Source organism: Oncorhynchus tshawytscha, linkage group LG26 (assembly GCF_018296145.1).
Source record: "Oncorhynchus tshawytscha isolate Ot180627B linkage group LG26, Otsh_v2.0, whole genome shotgun sequence".
NCBI classification, from domain to species: Eukaryota; Metazoa; Chordata; class Actinopteri; order Salmoniformes; family Salmonidae; genus Oncorhynchus; species Oncorhynchus tshawytscha.
The window spans coordinates 13,025,637-13,041,851 of NC_056454.1; the positions used below are offsets into that span (position 1 = coordinate 13,025,637).

Sequence of the window (16,215 nt, forward strand, 5' to 3'; positions counted from 1 at the left end):
CATGGTGATCGAACAGGTTTCCTGTTATATTCATCAGAGGTGTAGGGAGGGTGAAGTCTGTGAATCCAAACAAATTGTAATTATACAGATGATTAACAAAACATTACAGTATTCATACATGACAGTATTCATAACTTGGTTTGTTGTAAATGTGAATTTTAAAAAACTGTGGTTATCATACACATACCTTGTTCATAATGTAGAGGACTGTGGGATATTAATTGAAGAAGTTCATTAAGGGAGGATGGTAAATGTGCTCTGCATAACATACCAATACCAATTGACATACCTTTGTATACCTGCAGACATAGACACAAAAGTGAGCAGTTCAGTCATTTGCACCCAATACAGCTAGCCTTCAACATGTTCTTATAGCCTACATCTTCTTACCTCTTTGTTGATTGATATCCATTGAATTGTATCCATTTTCTGTTTTATTAAGATTTTCACAAGTATGAAAAGATAGATGGTATCATCATAAACAACTTTCAAAGATGGCGTAGCAGTAGGACGTCTATTTGTCAAGTCCTGTCCCGTCCCATGTATACATTGTTTTCTTCATATATATTTCGTATATATTTTTATGTTTTTAATCTCATTTTCCATCTACGGACTGAACATACTGTCCTCCAACCCGCCTCACCCAATGTGGTACGGATCTGCTATTTTTTACATTTTAGAACCGGAACCCCCATCAGAGCTAGCCAGCTAACTAGCTAGTAGTCAGTTAGCCACTGCTTTGCGGTCATCACCGTTTACTTGGACATCAGCCAGCCTCTGCCCGGTCAATTCCTGCCAGTCTGCACAGCGCGAGCATATCGGACTGCTTTTTCTCTACCACATTTCCAGATTCCTACCGCAAGCTCTGAACCTTTACACCAGATCATCACAGCTAGCTAGCTGCTATCTGAGTGGCTACTCCTGGCTAACTTCTCTGTCTTGAAGCAAGCACCAGTTAGCCTGGAGCTAGCCTCGAGCATGGCACATCTCCCGGCTAGCCAAAGATGTCTTTCAGCCAATTCCTGGGCTACAATACCTATTTTTCCAATTGGCCTGGACCCTTTTACTGCTGACACGGAGCCCCGCCGATCCATCCCGACTGGTCTACCGACCTAACCGTCCGACCGAGGGGGTTTCAACAGGCTATTCTGTCACAATGTCTCCAAAGAACCATTTACTAGCCCCGGCCCGCTACCTTTTCTGATAGCTGTGTCCCCTGCTCGCCTAGCATAGTAGTGACTACAGAACGGCACCCTGACTCACCTATTGCTGTTCTTTTGACCCTATGATCACTCGGCTACACAGCTGATGCCCCCTGGACTGTTTCAATAACACAGTACCTCATTTTGTTTACCTGTCGGCCCCAGCCTCGAACTCAGATCCTGTATGTACCTAACTAACCCACTCTGCCCATTCATTGCCATTTACCCATTGTTGTTTTAGCTCTCCTGTTCAACACCTGTCTTTGCTCTATGCCTCTCTCTAATGCCAATATGCCTTGTCTACTGCTGTCTTGGCTAGTTCTTATTGTTTTATTTCACTGTAGAGCCATCAGTCCCACTCAAAATGCCTTAGATTGCTCTTTTGTCCCACCCAACACACATGCGGAGGACTCACCTAGCTTAACTGGTGCCTCCAGAGACGAAACCTCTCTCATCGTTACTCAACGCCTAGGTTTACATACACTGTGCTCACAACCTACCCTACCTTTATCTGTACATTATGCCCTGAATCTATTCTACCACGGCCAGAAATTTGCTCCTTTTATTCTCTGTCCCCAACGCACTAGACGACCAGTTCTTATAGCCTTTAGCCGTACCCTTATCCTACTCCTCCTCTGTTCCACTGGTGATGTAGAGGTTAACCCAGTCCCTGTAGCCCCCAGTTCCACTCCTATTCCCCAGGAGCTATCTTTTGTTGCCTTCTGTAACTGTAAAAGCCTTGGTTTCATGCATGTTAACACCAGAAGCCTCTTCCCTAAGTTTGTTTTATTTTTTTTAACCCTGATGTCCTAGCTGTGTCTGAAGGCCACCAGACATTCTGAAATGTCCATCCCCAATTACAACATTTTCCGCCAAGATATAACTGCCAAAGGGGGTGGAGTTGCAATCTACTGCAGAGATAGCCTGCAGAGTTCTGTCATACTATCCAGGTCTGTGCCCAAACAGTTTAAGCTTCTACTTTTAAAAATCCACCTTTCCAGAAACAAGTCTCTCACTGTTGCCGCTTGTTATAGACCCCCCTCAGCCCCCAGCTGTGCCCTAGACACCATAAGTTAATTAATTGCACCCCCTTTATCTTCAGAGTTCGTACTGTTAGGTGACCTAAACTGGGATATGCTTAACACCCCGGCCGTCCTACAATCTAAGTTAGATGCCCTCAATCTCACACAAATTATCAAGGAACCTACCAGGTACAACCCTAAATCCGTAAACACGGGCACCCTCGTAGATATCCTCCTGACCAACCTGCCCTCTAAATATACCTCTGCTGTCTACCCTGCCACCCTGGGGCAGGGTAGACACCACCCTGGGGAGGCAGGGTAGCCTAGTGGTTAGAGTGTTGGACTAGTAACCTAGAAGGTTGCAAGTTCAAATCCCCGAGCTGAAAAGGTACAAATCTGTCGTTCTGCCCCTGAACAGCCACTGTTCCTAGGCTGTCATTGAAAATAAGAATTTGTTCTTAACTGACTTGCCTAGTTAGATGAAGGTAAAATAAAATAAATAAAACCAGGGTCTCAGCGATCACTGCCACTGGAAAGCTGCCACTGTCATCCCCCACTTCAAAGGGGGAGACACTCTAGACCCAAACTGTTACAGACCTATATCTATCCTACCCTGCCTCTCTAAAGTCTTCGAAAGCCAAGTTAACAATCAGATCACTGACCATTTCGAATCCCACCGTACCTTCTCCACTTTGCAATCTTTCTTTAACGAGTCCAACGCAAAGGATATACTGCTTTCTCGTGAACGGGCCCAAATCTCCATCATTTACATGAAGAAAAAACAGAGAAAAAGGGGGAGGAGGTCGGGGTGCCTTCTGAGAATTTGTAGGCAAGTGAGTAAACCCCCTCTACAATCAGTCCTATTAACCAATGTGTAATCATTGGATAACAAAATGGATGAGCTCCGATCTAGGATATCTTACCAACGGGACATTAAAAACTGTAATACCTTATGTTTCACAGAGTTGTGGCTGAATGACGACAAGGATAACATGCAGCTGGCAGGGTTTTCGGTCCGTCTGCAATATAGAAAAGCTTCCTCCTGTACGACAAGGGGTGGCGGTCTGTGTCTATTTGTAAATAATAGCAGGTGCATGAAATCTAATATTAAGGTTTTGCTCACCTGAGGTAGAGTATCTCATGATAAGCTGTAGACCACACTATTTACCAAGAGAGTTTTCATCTATATTTTTCATAGCTGTCTATTTACCACCACAAACCGATGCTGGCACTAAGACGGCACTCAACGAGCTGTATAGGGTCATAAGTAAACAGGAAAATGCTCATCCAGACGCGGTGCTCCTAGTGGCTCTAAACTGGATGCTGATAAGAAATTCTGCTGTGCCCTCCGACGACCCATCAAAAAGGCAAAGCTTCAATACAGGTCTAAGATTGAATCGTACTACACCGGCTCCGACGCTCGTCGAATGTGGCAGGGCTGATGACTGTGTGATTGCGCTCTCCATAGCCGATGTGAGTAAGACCTTTAAACAGGTCAATATTTGTGTACTCCGAGCATGCGCTGACCAACTGGCAAGTGTCTTCACTGACATTTTCAGCCTGTCCCGAGTCTGTAATAGCAACATGTTTCAAGCAGACCACCATAGTCCCTTGTGCCCAAGAACACCAAGGTAACCTGCTTAAATGACTATCCTCCCGTAGCACTCATGTCTGTAGCCATGAAGTGTTGTGAAAGGCTGGTCATGGCTCACATCAACACCATTATCCCAGAAACCCTAGACCCACTCCAATTTGCACACTGCTGCAACAGATCCACAGATGATACAATCTCTGTTGCACTCCATGCTGCCCTTTCCCACCTGGACAAAAGGAACACCTACGTGAGAATACTATTCATTGACTACAGCTTAGCGTTCAACACCATAGTGCCCTCAAAGCTCAACACTAAGCTAAGAACCCTGGGACTAAACACCTCCCTCTGCAACTGGATCCTGGACTTCATGACGGGCCGCCCACCAGGTGGTAAAGGGCAGGTAACAACAAGATCGCAGATTTTAGAGAAACAACAAATGTCGGTACATATATGTGTCTTATATCGGCTGAGAGCTTAAAATCGTGTTAATATAACTGCACTGTCCAATTTACAGTAGAAACAAATGCCATGCTATTGTTTGAGGAGAGATCCTAACAACAAAACAGTTTTTTCCCCGCGATAGGTTTGATAAATTCACCTCTGAAGGTGAAATGTGTACTTACATTCTGAAATCTTGCTCTGATTTATCATCCAAAGGGTCCCAGAGATAACATGAAGTGTTGTTTTGTTAGATAAAATCATTTTTCATATCCTAAAAAGGTCCATATAGCATGCACGGTCGATTTTGTATTTCCACTCGTTCAATTTACAAAGAAAGGAATCTGTGAAAATCTCACCCTAAACGTTGTTTCAACGAGTCAAATCACATTTGTATCTATTCCGCAGAGATCCTAGAAGGTAACAAGACTTCACTATTTCATTAGGGGTGTAGTATATCCTACAGGACACCATATTTGGTCAGAGAGCGACGCCTTCATGGCGGGCGGCCATCACTTGAACAGCTGTATCTTTGTCAAATAAGCACCAATCGGGGTCAAACAAAGCTAGCTAGATAGCCAATGAGCTGGGCATTACGGGAGTATCCAGTATGTATATGTCGTAAAATGTAGCTTCTAACCTTGTACGACAGCATGCCTTTTCATTTTGGACAAAAAGTATAAAGATATTCAGAGTTATGAAGTTATGATAACTGGTTGTTTGCAAATGTTGAACTTATAATATGGCTACTAATACTTGGAAAGCTAAATCAAAGTCCAAGTATACAGATTTGACGATATTCTTGCAGAAAAATGGAATATGAATGCGAATGTCTCCTTCACGATTTGACCAAATGTGCCTGGGGACTTCACACTAAAAGTCATGAGGTTCAGTCATACTTCAAGTTATCAATCTTAAACTTTGCACATACACTGCTGTCATCTTGTGGACATTATTCGAATTAAAACCAGAGTGATTGCTATAACAGTGATCTTTCTCTTGCATTTCAAAGATGTTGGTAAAAAAAACCCTGGTTGGTTTTGTCTTTGTATTTTCATCTACCAGAACGATTGTGTTATATTCTCCTACATTCAAGTCACATTTCCACAAACTTCAAAGTGTTTCCTTTCAAGTGGTTCCAAGAATACGCAAATGCTTGCTTCGGGGCCTGAGCTACAGGCAGTTAGATTTGGGTATGTCAGTTCGTCGAATATTGAAAAAAAGGAGGCTATCCCTATTAACAGATTCTACCCCCAAGCCATAAGTCCCTTGAACAGTTAATCAAATGGCTACCCGGACTATTTGCACACTTCCCCACCCCATCACTCATTTTACGCTGCTGCTACTCTCTGTGTATTATCCATGCATAGTCACTTTACCTCTACCTACATGTAGATATTACCTCAATTGTTGGTTAAGGGCTTGTAAGTAAGCATTTCAATGTAAGGTCTACACCTGTTGTATTCTGTGTGTGACAAATAATATTTGATTTGATTAGAAAAATGTGATTTGAGCCCTAATTTTTAGAGTGTAGGTTGTGTTTCCACTCAATGTACAAGTCCCCTATTGTATAGCCAAACACATGCTTTAATTGTTAGAGTGCAAACAAAATGAGTAGGCCCCACCCCTCTTTTCACAGGGGTAAAATTAATGTGTCAATCAGAGCCTCAGCATCTTCCCCCTCTGGCCATTAATGCTATGGCAGCAAACAGAGGTGTGAGGCTCACTCAGACAAGGCTGACAAGAATGCCAAGTATTCAAAGAGATATCTCCAAACATCCATGTGGCTAAGGTTGAAGCATGTAGAGCAAGCACTGTTGTAACTGACCTAGCACATTCCTTCCTTTAGTATGAGTCTCTGAGACAAAATGTTCCACACACACACTGTTTATACTCAGAGGGACACAAGCCATTCAACCCTATGGAGGTTCACACTTTAATATATTTTTTGGTATCTTTGTCAAAGTGCCTTAGCTGAATTTATTAGGTTTCTCTTCTTCCCCTGCCAACAGGCATATGTGTAGGCCTACTCTTGATTTGAGGAGGAGGGACTGAAATGTTTTGAAAAATGTGTTGTCATATAGAGAATACCCCATCTTCTTAGAATTGTAACCTTAAAGATGCACTACGGGATCTTAAGCACAACAAATTTGTAACATATTGCATGAATTGGATTTATAACATATCACACGAATTGCAAAATTAGTATGATATCCTTCAAATTGCAAAATTCGTAATATATCACATGAAATGCATGACGTAGTACACAATTGGATGACGTAGTACACGACAATTGGGGACCCATTTGGGCTCGTGAGCACCACTTTCAAAACTACTGGCTGAAATTATACTGTACAAAAGTTTGTGAGTGCAAGTTTTTTACTCTATCCCAAACCTTAACTTTAACCCTTACCTAAACCATTCAGATTTAATGCCTAAACTTAACTTGACGTTTATCCCCTCCCTGGGCAAACTTCAACACTAAAGTCAAACCGTGAGATCCTGAGGCAACATACGGTAATAACATAACAGTAAAAGAGGAACGAGGGTGTCCATTTATACCCAGTTTGGAGACGCCAATTTTGGAGCCAGGGAAGGGAGTTGGAATGACCCAATCAAGGAAGAAAGGTTGGTTGCCAACTGGTATTTATGCCAGTCTGTTTAAGAATTTCGGGCCTGGAGGAATGGGGTAGACTGCTGATTGATTGATACCTGCCTGTCCGTCACTAGCCTACGAGATGGCTGTAATGAGAGTCATTAGCCTATAGTAAATAGCTGTAGTTATAAATGTGAATAGTGTTTGTTAGACAGTTTGTATTTGAGCTTTTATTATTTTTTTGGATCCATTCATATCAAGTCGACTGCCTACCTCTACACATTGCTGTATATAAAAAACACGACTTCACCTGAAAGACTGTTGTTCAGCGCCTTCCTGCGATCTCTCTTGGCCACTGGACTGTCTCACAGAGGGACATTTTTTTTTACTGTTTTGACAGTGACTTAAGGAAATCCCTTAATAAAGATGACCATGGTGAGATATATTATTCTTCAATACAGAATGTATTTGAAGGCAACTAGCTGCCCTCTGTTGGTCACTATTGGACTTGGCACTGTCCCATTTTCCTTTTGCAGTTATGCACAAATGAACTTAGTGAATGAATGTGTGAAACATACTCATGAGTTATGATTGCATTAATACATGTTAATAAATGTGTAATTGCATATTGTGGGGGAAAAAAAGGCCTACAGCTGGATGCTGATATATTTTTGTACTATGTTTATGCAATGAAAGCAGATTATTTGCTGTAGGCTGCAGTACACAGTGACATGCCCCCACCTTTCTGTCTGAATCATTAAAAATAACACTATAAAGTTTACTAAATCAATAGTGCTTAGTGATATGGTCATATGAATATCTCAGCTAGTGATACTTCTTTTTTGCAAAGAGCAACATGTCTATTTTAATATTTTACTATACATGTTATCTATCAGAGACCAAGTGGTCACAATTTAAGCAAAACACCTTTTACACTAATGAGGCTGAAATGTTGGTTTCTGCTGAATTTAGCTAAGTTCAACAGTGTGAGAAAACAGAGAAATCAGAGAAGATGACAAAAAAAATCAACATATACATTTCTGACACTTTGTTTTATCTGACTACTTTTTACATGCACAACGTTGCAGACGTGTAGGCAGCAAGAAGAACCCTCAACTTGCCAAGCACCCAGCAAGAACTCACTACCTCAAAGATGATTGGTCAGTCAAGCAAGGCGGAAGTCTACTAGGCGCGGGGATTCCCCGAGGGAAGTTCCCCAAGCGTTATAATGCATGTACAATGAACATTTGTACGAAACACACCACTCCCGCACGTAGTAAATGTAGGCCACCTGAAGAATAAGAACTTGTCGAAGTATCAAAACAATAATTTGGACATATTCGAATGAAGGTAAGCTACTGCAGTTATACAGTCAGATACGAAAGTCGAGGCGAGCTCAACGAGTGTCTGGTTAGGTATTAAACGTACTCAACTATTCAACTATTGACACTGCTCGATACTGTACCGGACCGGTTTGTACACTCGCCAATGAAGGTCGACGTTATATGATGTGTGGCCAGTTCGTGCTACAATGTATGACTATTAGGTTGCTTCAGGCTAGTATATGTCTTCGTAGTATCATGCACTTTGGTATGCAATCAGTTACATACAGTGACTACTATTGTGCTGTCTTAAACGGGTGTTTATTAAAATAAATTACTAGATGGAGAATTGGATTAGCTGTGTGTTCAAATGATGTAACCAATCATATCAGAGTAGTACCATGCTCAGTTCACTATCATAAGTCTGAAAATAATATATTCAGGACACCCAGAAAAACAACGGCTTTTAAAAGTATTAGATCTGTCATAGCTTCCCATTTTAGGTCATTGGCTGTTGACTTTATCATCTTAGTAGCTTAATGTATTGATCGTGGCATAATACAACGTTTTTGAAAGAAGAGATAGCTAATGAACAAAAACAAATAGCCTATCATTAATAATGCGTAACCACATTGAGGTGTGTTTACCCAAAATATATGCCATTATAATTAATTAAATCTATTAACATCTTCTCAGTGCACAATGAATATCTCATATTTTCCACACATTTGTTTATTACAGTGATTGCAGGCATTTCTCACGAATGACCAAAGATTAATTGACTAGTAACAAACCATGGCATTCAATAATGTAAATTCATGTATTGGTACACAGCACTGTACTTGTTAAAAAAAAAGAAGACTAATATTCAATTTCGCATCAGTGTCAATTGATTTAATCAGTTTATGTTTTTTATTCCCAACAGTTTCTTTTCTGTACATATTTTGGATGTTTGTTTGTTTTCATTAAGAAGCTGTTTTTACTGAGGACACTTGTATAATCAACCAGAAATGTTGATCTTTTGAGTTTCTAAAATGAGCAAGGACAGGTGATAAAGAGAAGTACTTTCCGTTTTATTCAGGTGTTTGTCCAAGTTATGTGATTCATAGGACCTTCTTACAGTAAATGATGTGATGGTGTGCTTTAATGCTGTATTGTGCCCCTAAACTTAGGTTGTGTGATATGTTGCGCCAGGCCCCATGACTGCTGTGTCAGTGATGATTGTGGAGCACACAGCATGGAGAGGAATATTGGAGATCAGCTCAACAAGGCCTATGAAGCTTACCGCCAGGCCTCTATCGAGAGAGACAGCGCCAAAAAGGAACTACAGCAGATGGTATTATACCTTATGCACAGTGATAAAATACAAACGGTCAGTTTCCCGGAAAGCCTAGTCCTGGACTCTAAATGTATTTTAATGGATAGTCTCCACTGAATATACATTTTATTCCAGGACTAGACTTAATCTGGGTCTGGGAATCCGGCCCCAACTCTTCTAATTCACTTATGAGACTTGAACTGTCCAGTGAGATGTGGTATAGCTTTCCATACAGTGCTTCGATATAATGCAATACATGATCATTACATAGTAACGAACTATAAAGGATACAAAAGGCTAGCTACCAGTAAGTGATGCCGTTCACGATTCATATGTAACGGAAGTTTTACATTTGCAGAATGTAAATTATGAACGGCACACTCAGAAACTTCAGAAACAGATAGAAGACCAGCAGCAGTTGATTTCGAAACTCAAAGCTCAGTTGATATCAGCAACTAAGCAACCCTCAGGTAAGTGACAAGCATAGTTGTTTTCTTGATAGAATTGTTTGCATGATGACATTTTCTGACATATTCTATACGTCACAGTTCATCTCCAGTGAAAGAAACGAGATGCCTACATTGGGAACATCCAGGCATACCGTTGCATTGTCTATTCCCCGGGAGATCAATTGTGCTGTAATAAATATTATTGTTGTTTCAGGACATTGCAAATTAGATTTTCTGCGTTGACTAAGTAGTTAGGTTATGTTATATTTCCTCTCTTATTTGATTCTTAGGAGAGGTCATAGGTGAGGCTGCACCTAGAAAACAGGAAGAAGAAACCTTGTCTCCTTCCAAACATCTCTTTGACAACCCAGGAAGCTCCTTGAGGAAGATTCATTACTTGGTAGATATGTTTAACATAATCAAACAATCCACATGAGATTAGAGTTAGATCTGGTTTATTTATGTTTACAAATAGGATGTAGATGCAAGGACGTGTTGGGGTGCAAACATGACATCCCCATTGGCTGCCTCGTAACATTTTTCTCTCAAATCTCAAAAAAAAAAATCTCAATATCTTCTCTCACACATACACACACACAGACGTTATTGTTCATAAATCATACATTTGCTTGTAGATACTGTTCTGTATCTTCAAACCCTGATAGCTGTATCAGAGCTCAATGTACAATACAATAGATCCACTTCCTGTGACATAGGCCATCATTCATCTGGTTGCATTTCTGTAATACATTTATTGCTGGATAACATCAATGTTTTCAAAAAATATGAATTCGTAATATTGTAATATTATCAAAACTCTTCATTGGGGATCATTTTAAAAGCATGAACATGCACATACTATCTTTCATCAACAGGTGGCGCTAGAGGATAGCATCACCAACCCTCAGGGTCTGAGGCCATTTCTTTTTCATTTAAATAGGAAAGTCAGTTAAGAACAAATTCTTATTTCCAATGACAGCCTAGGGACAGGTAACTGCCTTGTTCAGGGGCAGAACAACAGATTTTTACGTCGTCAGCTCGGGGATTCGATCTCGCAACCTTTACGAATACCAGTCCAACGCTCTAACCACTAGGCTGCCTGCCGCCCCATAGTCATCAGCTTCATAGAACCGCCAGCTTTATTGTTGAGAAGTAAATCCCTAATAACTGAGATCACAAGGCGTCACCCATGATTTTTTGGTTAGAATGTATAATTATCATAATTATTGTTACAGTATATGACTTTTATGACATTAATATTTAGATTCATGAAATCATCACATTATGCAGAAAACAATACCATTTTAGTATTCAATTTGGATAGTGTAAGGCTGATATTTCCTGCAGTGTAAGTCCTCAATGCCGTGTGTGTTTGTTTTTCAGAAGGAAAATATGGAAACTGCTGTGATTGTGTCATCTTCACCACACACAGCACCAGTAGCCAGCAGTTTTGAGACGTATGTGCATTAGTATGTGTGTCTTTTCTTCATAAAAAAAAAAAAATGAAAAGCAGTTATTTTACTTGCATTTCTTTGTCTCTCAGTAAAGATGTTCTTGAAGTGTATCAAGCTCTCCGGGGGAAATTCCAGCAGATACGCACATTAACCCAGAGACAAAAAGATCACCTGAAAAAAATCTACAGAGGAAATGACATGGCAAATGGTAATATTAAAGTCTGCACAATAGTCATTTGGAATTTGCTTATTATTCCAGCACTGTTCAAAGGAACCCAAGGCCTGAACTGATGTACTCTAATTTGATTACAATAGAGAAAATATGTTGAGCTACAATTGCTTTGGATATGTCATAACACGATATTAGTAATTATGTATGTCAGCTTTAGCTTTGTTCCTATACACAATTAGATATCAACACCTTAAGCAGAACCGTACATTAATGCCTTGTTGGCCTATTTAACCATGGACCTCCACCTGTGTGGAAATAGAATGAGCAGATAAATATGTTGAATTATTCCACAGACACATGCTGTGATGTAGCGCTGGTTAGTTATGTAATGATGGGAATGAAAAAAACTACAATCATATTATACTTACCATGTGTATTTATACTTGTTGAAAATAAAAGTGAAAATGTTCTTTACATTACTCATTACTTGATTATTCATCATTACTTGAACTAATCGCTACTCAATGGGAAAACTTCATATCTAACTGTCGTGACTGTCGATATGTTACAGAAACAGTATGATGAAAGCATTGTGTTTGACATCCGACAGAGCAGCAGTTCTCCATGCCCATTCAGTGTACAGACGTGGCCGTGGAGCAGGCGGAGAGGCCCTTCCCTTCAGCCTTGAGGCCAGGGGTCGACCTCCAGCATCCGCCCATGTCCCTGGCATCCCGCGGTGCCAGCCCAGAGGACACGAACCAAGTGGACTCTCTCACCACACTCAGCATCAAGTTCCCCCCCTCCACAGACAGTGAATACGAGTTCCTGAACAGCGCTCTGGAAAAACGCATTGACCTGTCCTTGCCAAGGGCAACAGTCAGCACTGTCCCTGCCGTCATAGAGGTAACCGTCTATGGAGCTGGCCATCCCATTCCTGTATCCTACCTCTGTCTCTCACCCTCCCTCCCCCTCCGTGTCGCTCTCACACAAGAGTGTGCGTGGACACCAGCAGGTGAGGTTCACAGGAAATGCTCATTCCTTTATTTGCAGGTAAAATTAGGAAATTCAACTACTGATTTTTTTTTCTGGCAAACAAATGGGAGAGAGAAAGCATATAAATAGTACAAGGCAACCTCACACATCGACACAAGTGTGGCAAGTCTCTGAAAGTTGTTCATCACAATAAGCTATGATAGGCCTATGTGTACAACAATGCTTTTTACATAGTTATTACAAATGATCATAAAACACACCAATTGTTTTAGATGATAATGCTTTCATGCCATTCAGTTTTGTAGTTGGTTATACAAGTCTATGTTGATCTCGGAACCAAAGGAATGTATATTTTATGATTACCAGTATCAGTACAACTGTTCACACCTGTGAGGTTGTGAATGCAGAATGATAGAGGCAGTATTGCTTTTTTATTTATTTCAAATTGATTTTACCTGTCACGTAGTATTCTTTAGAATTATTATTTAAGACCATGCTTTTGGTTAGAAAATACACAGAATGACCTCCTGAGGGGCACAGTGGTCTAAGGCACTGCATTGCAGTACTAACTGTGCCACTAGAGAGTCTGGGTTCGAGTCCAGGCTCTGTCTCAGCCGGCCACGACCGGTAGACCCATGGGGCGTCGTACAATTGGTTGTGCGGGTTAGGGGAGGGTTTGGCCGGCAGGGATGTCCTTGTCCCATTGCGCACTAGCAACTTCTGTGGCAAAAATAACAACAACATAAAAGAAAATACACAGAAGAAATACACCTTTGTTGAGACGTGTGGCTGTTGTATGGTAAAGAGTGGTAGAACACCCACACTGATGGTAGATTTTATTTTGCTATTAGATCATGTCATTGGTTGGATTTCTCAGTATCTAACTTACCATGAATGCCAGAAACTAATAACTATTCAATCCTACTGTAGCAAATATACAGCATTACAATAGTACAAGTCGTGGGCAGGAACTATGGATGTTGAGAAAGCGGGTTCAAGTTGGACAATGCTTTGCTTGTATTTCCCCGGAGCAACAGATCTTTCCTCAGTGAAAGACCCAAGCACATGACCTACCGTGCTGTAAGTGGGTGAGTGTAAGCAATGCTAAGTGTATGAATTCTAGAGTATAAAGTGGTGTGTTTGTCCTTCCATGTAGCCCCTGTGGCGCCCTGAGCTTTGCGACGCTACTACAGCAACAGCAGCGCAGGCCGTGAGTGCGGAACAGCAACAACAGATGAACAACAACAGCCCTGATATATGTACCTACTGCAACGCGGTAGTGCCCGAAGAGCACATGAACAGCCACCTTTTTACTCATTGCCAGAGGGAGAGTGAAGCCAGCAATTGACACTAGCAGACATTGGCTGCCCAGTACAACACCTCTAGGGTTGATTCATGGTTAATTAATGTCTTTGTTTCCACACCATGAATAACACGTGCTCTGCTGTATGTCACATGACACTGGCGTTTTGGGACTTGAATCCACTCTCAAACATGTATTTAATTTGTAAGAGAGGTTAATGGTACATTTGACAGTTTTTGTCTTAAGATATTACTTGGAAATTGCACGTTGATTTATTAAATGATTTTGTACAGTATCGGTCTGAGTGCAATAAAGCAAACATTTAATCTTGGTTTTTCACACATTATTTAATATGTTTTTTGATTATACACAAGGATTTGAATGGCATGCATGGTGCAAGTATATTGACATGCAGTGTGTACATGTAGGCCTACATTTGTCCCCCAAAGCTGTAACAAATTGATGCTGTATGTATTTTCAGGGGAACATTCACTGAGATCTTTGAAGAAGCATCCACTTTGATTCTCCAAGTGGATCTGGAAATGTGAGAGTCATGCAAATTACAAGTATAGAAAAATGTGTGGTTATTTTATGGCATATAGTAATATTTCAATCCAAGATACATATGCCAGCATAATGTTTTGCAAATCAATTTATAGTGATGATTTCTGTCTAAATGATTATGCTGTGCACATGTTGGTTTGTGAAATACTGGTCACAGGCGTTTTTATTAAAAGTAGGCTATACATAAATACTAATAGGCTAAATTAGCTTTTGTAATTGGTAGCAGCTGCATGGTATGCTTAGTGCAGAATATGAAATAATTCCATTTAATTGAAACAATGTTATAATTTATAACACCATATGGTCATTGAAAGCAGATTTGTGCAGGTAAACAGGTTAATTAAACTGTGTGTTACTCCGCATGATATCAGGTACCGGTTCAGTTCTTCAATTACATGACAAATTATCTTGCAATTTGTAGATCAATGTTTTTATCCTTGACAATATTAGTCTTATACATCTTCAGACGATAGGTGGTACTTTATTAACAGATGAATAGACGCATGAACGTGATTTAGCACTCCCCTGCTCCCCTTTTATGGGTTGGTTGACATGAATACATTTTACATTTGATACTCTTTAATTTTATAGTCTTTACTTATATCTGACCAGCTAGTAAAAGTGTACCAATACACAAGATGTTAGCAACACAGTCGATTTTCACGAGACTTTTAGCCTCTTGCCTACATGCTTAGAAAAAAGGGTTCCCAAAGGGGTTCCCAAAACCTAAAAGGGTTCTTCAGCTGTCCCCATAGGAGGACCATTTTTGGTTCCAGGTAGAACCCATTTTGGTTCCAGGTAGAACCATGTTTAGGTTCCATATAGAACCCTCTGGAAAAGGTCCCACATAGAACCCAAAAAGGGTTCTACCTGGAATCAAAAGTGGTTCTTCAAAGGGTTCTCCTTTGGGGACAGCTGAAGAACCCTTTTAGGTTCTAGCTAGCACCTTTTTTTCTAAGAGTGTACAAATAGCATTTGCCTTCGGCAATATTTATTCACAGCTTTGCAAACAATTGTAGTCATTTTTACTATGTTGTGTGATGATGTCTTAGTGAAGTAGGGGAAATACGTGTATTAAAACATTTGTGTGCAGTGAGGACCTTGCAGCCCTTCGGATATGGGCTAGTAACACTTGTGCTGTCTAGATGAGCTGGTGTGAAGACTGCAAACAGGGTCTGTTATTAATCCCATTTTACATGCTTTTACTTGACACCGGTGGATACTTCATAGCTATTTAATATATTTTACATTATTTTGAATCATATTGAGTGGAGTCTGAAGGATTTGATAATCACAGAATATGGCCTTTGCTTTATCACTGACATTATTGCCTGATTTATATATATACTTCACCAATCTTCATGGTTATGTTCAAATCTTCTGTGATGGAGGAGCAACCAAAAGTGAGCAGGAGTTGATATCAAAAGAAAGAGCAGAGCCTATTCGTCCTCTTTGACATATGCTAATAGATTATTATAATAATTTGTTGCTGTTCACGTGGACAAGGGGAGAGGAAGACATTAGTACCACACAAATACAACAACAATACATTATCTTAGAGGGTGAAATAGCTGAAACAACATGTCCTTGTGCTGTATTTACAAAGCTGAATATTACATTTTAGTCATGTACAATGTGCCAAGCATAATGTGCTATGCCTAACTTGGATGAACATAAATTGCCGAATTTTCACATCAAATTATGGACAGTGAAAGATAGAGAGAATTTATTCAGAAAAAAATGTAGCAAATACAAATAACCCATCTCCCTAATGATGCTGCCTTGTAT

The 16,215-nt window shown here is 40.3% G+C and overlaps 1 protein-coding gene across 1 annotated transcript; it reads left to right on the forward strand.

The window, feature by feature from the left end:
* The first annotated feature begins 8,040 nt into the window (after positions 1-8,040).
* LOC112225188 (TRAF family member-associated NF-kappa-B activator-like) lies at positions 8,041-14,194 on the forward strand. The gene is given in 9 exon segments (XM_024388902.2): positions 8,041-8,202; positions 9,369-9,510; positions 9,851-9,962; positions 10,232-10,341; positions 11,325-11,398; positions 11,485-11,603; positions 12,178-12,472; positions 12,474-12,579; positions 13,717-14,194. Coding segments are annotated over 8 exon segments (1,107 nt in total). The 5' UTR covers positions 8,041-8,202; positions 9,369-9,411; the 3' UTR covers positions 13,909-14,194.
* Positions 14,195-16,215: the final 2,021 nt, after the last annotated feature.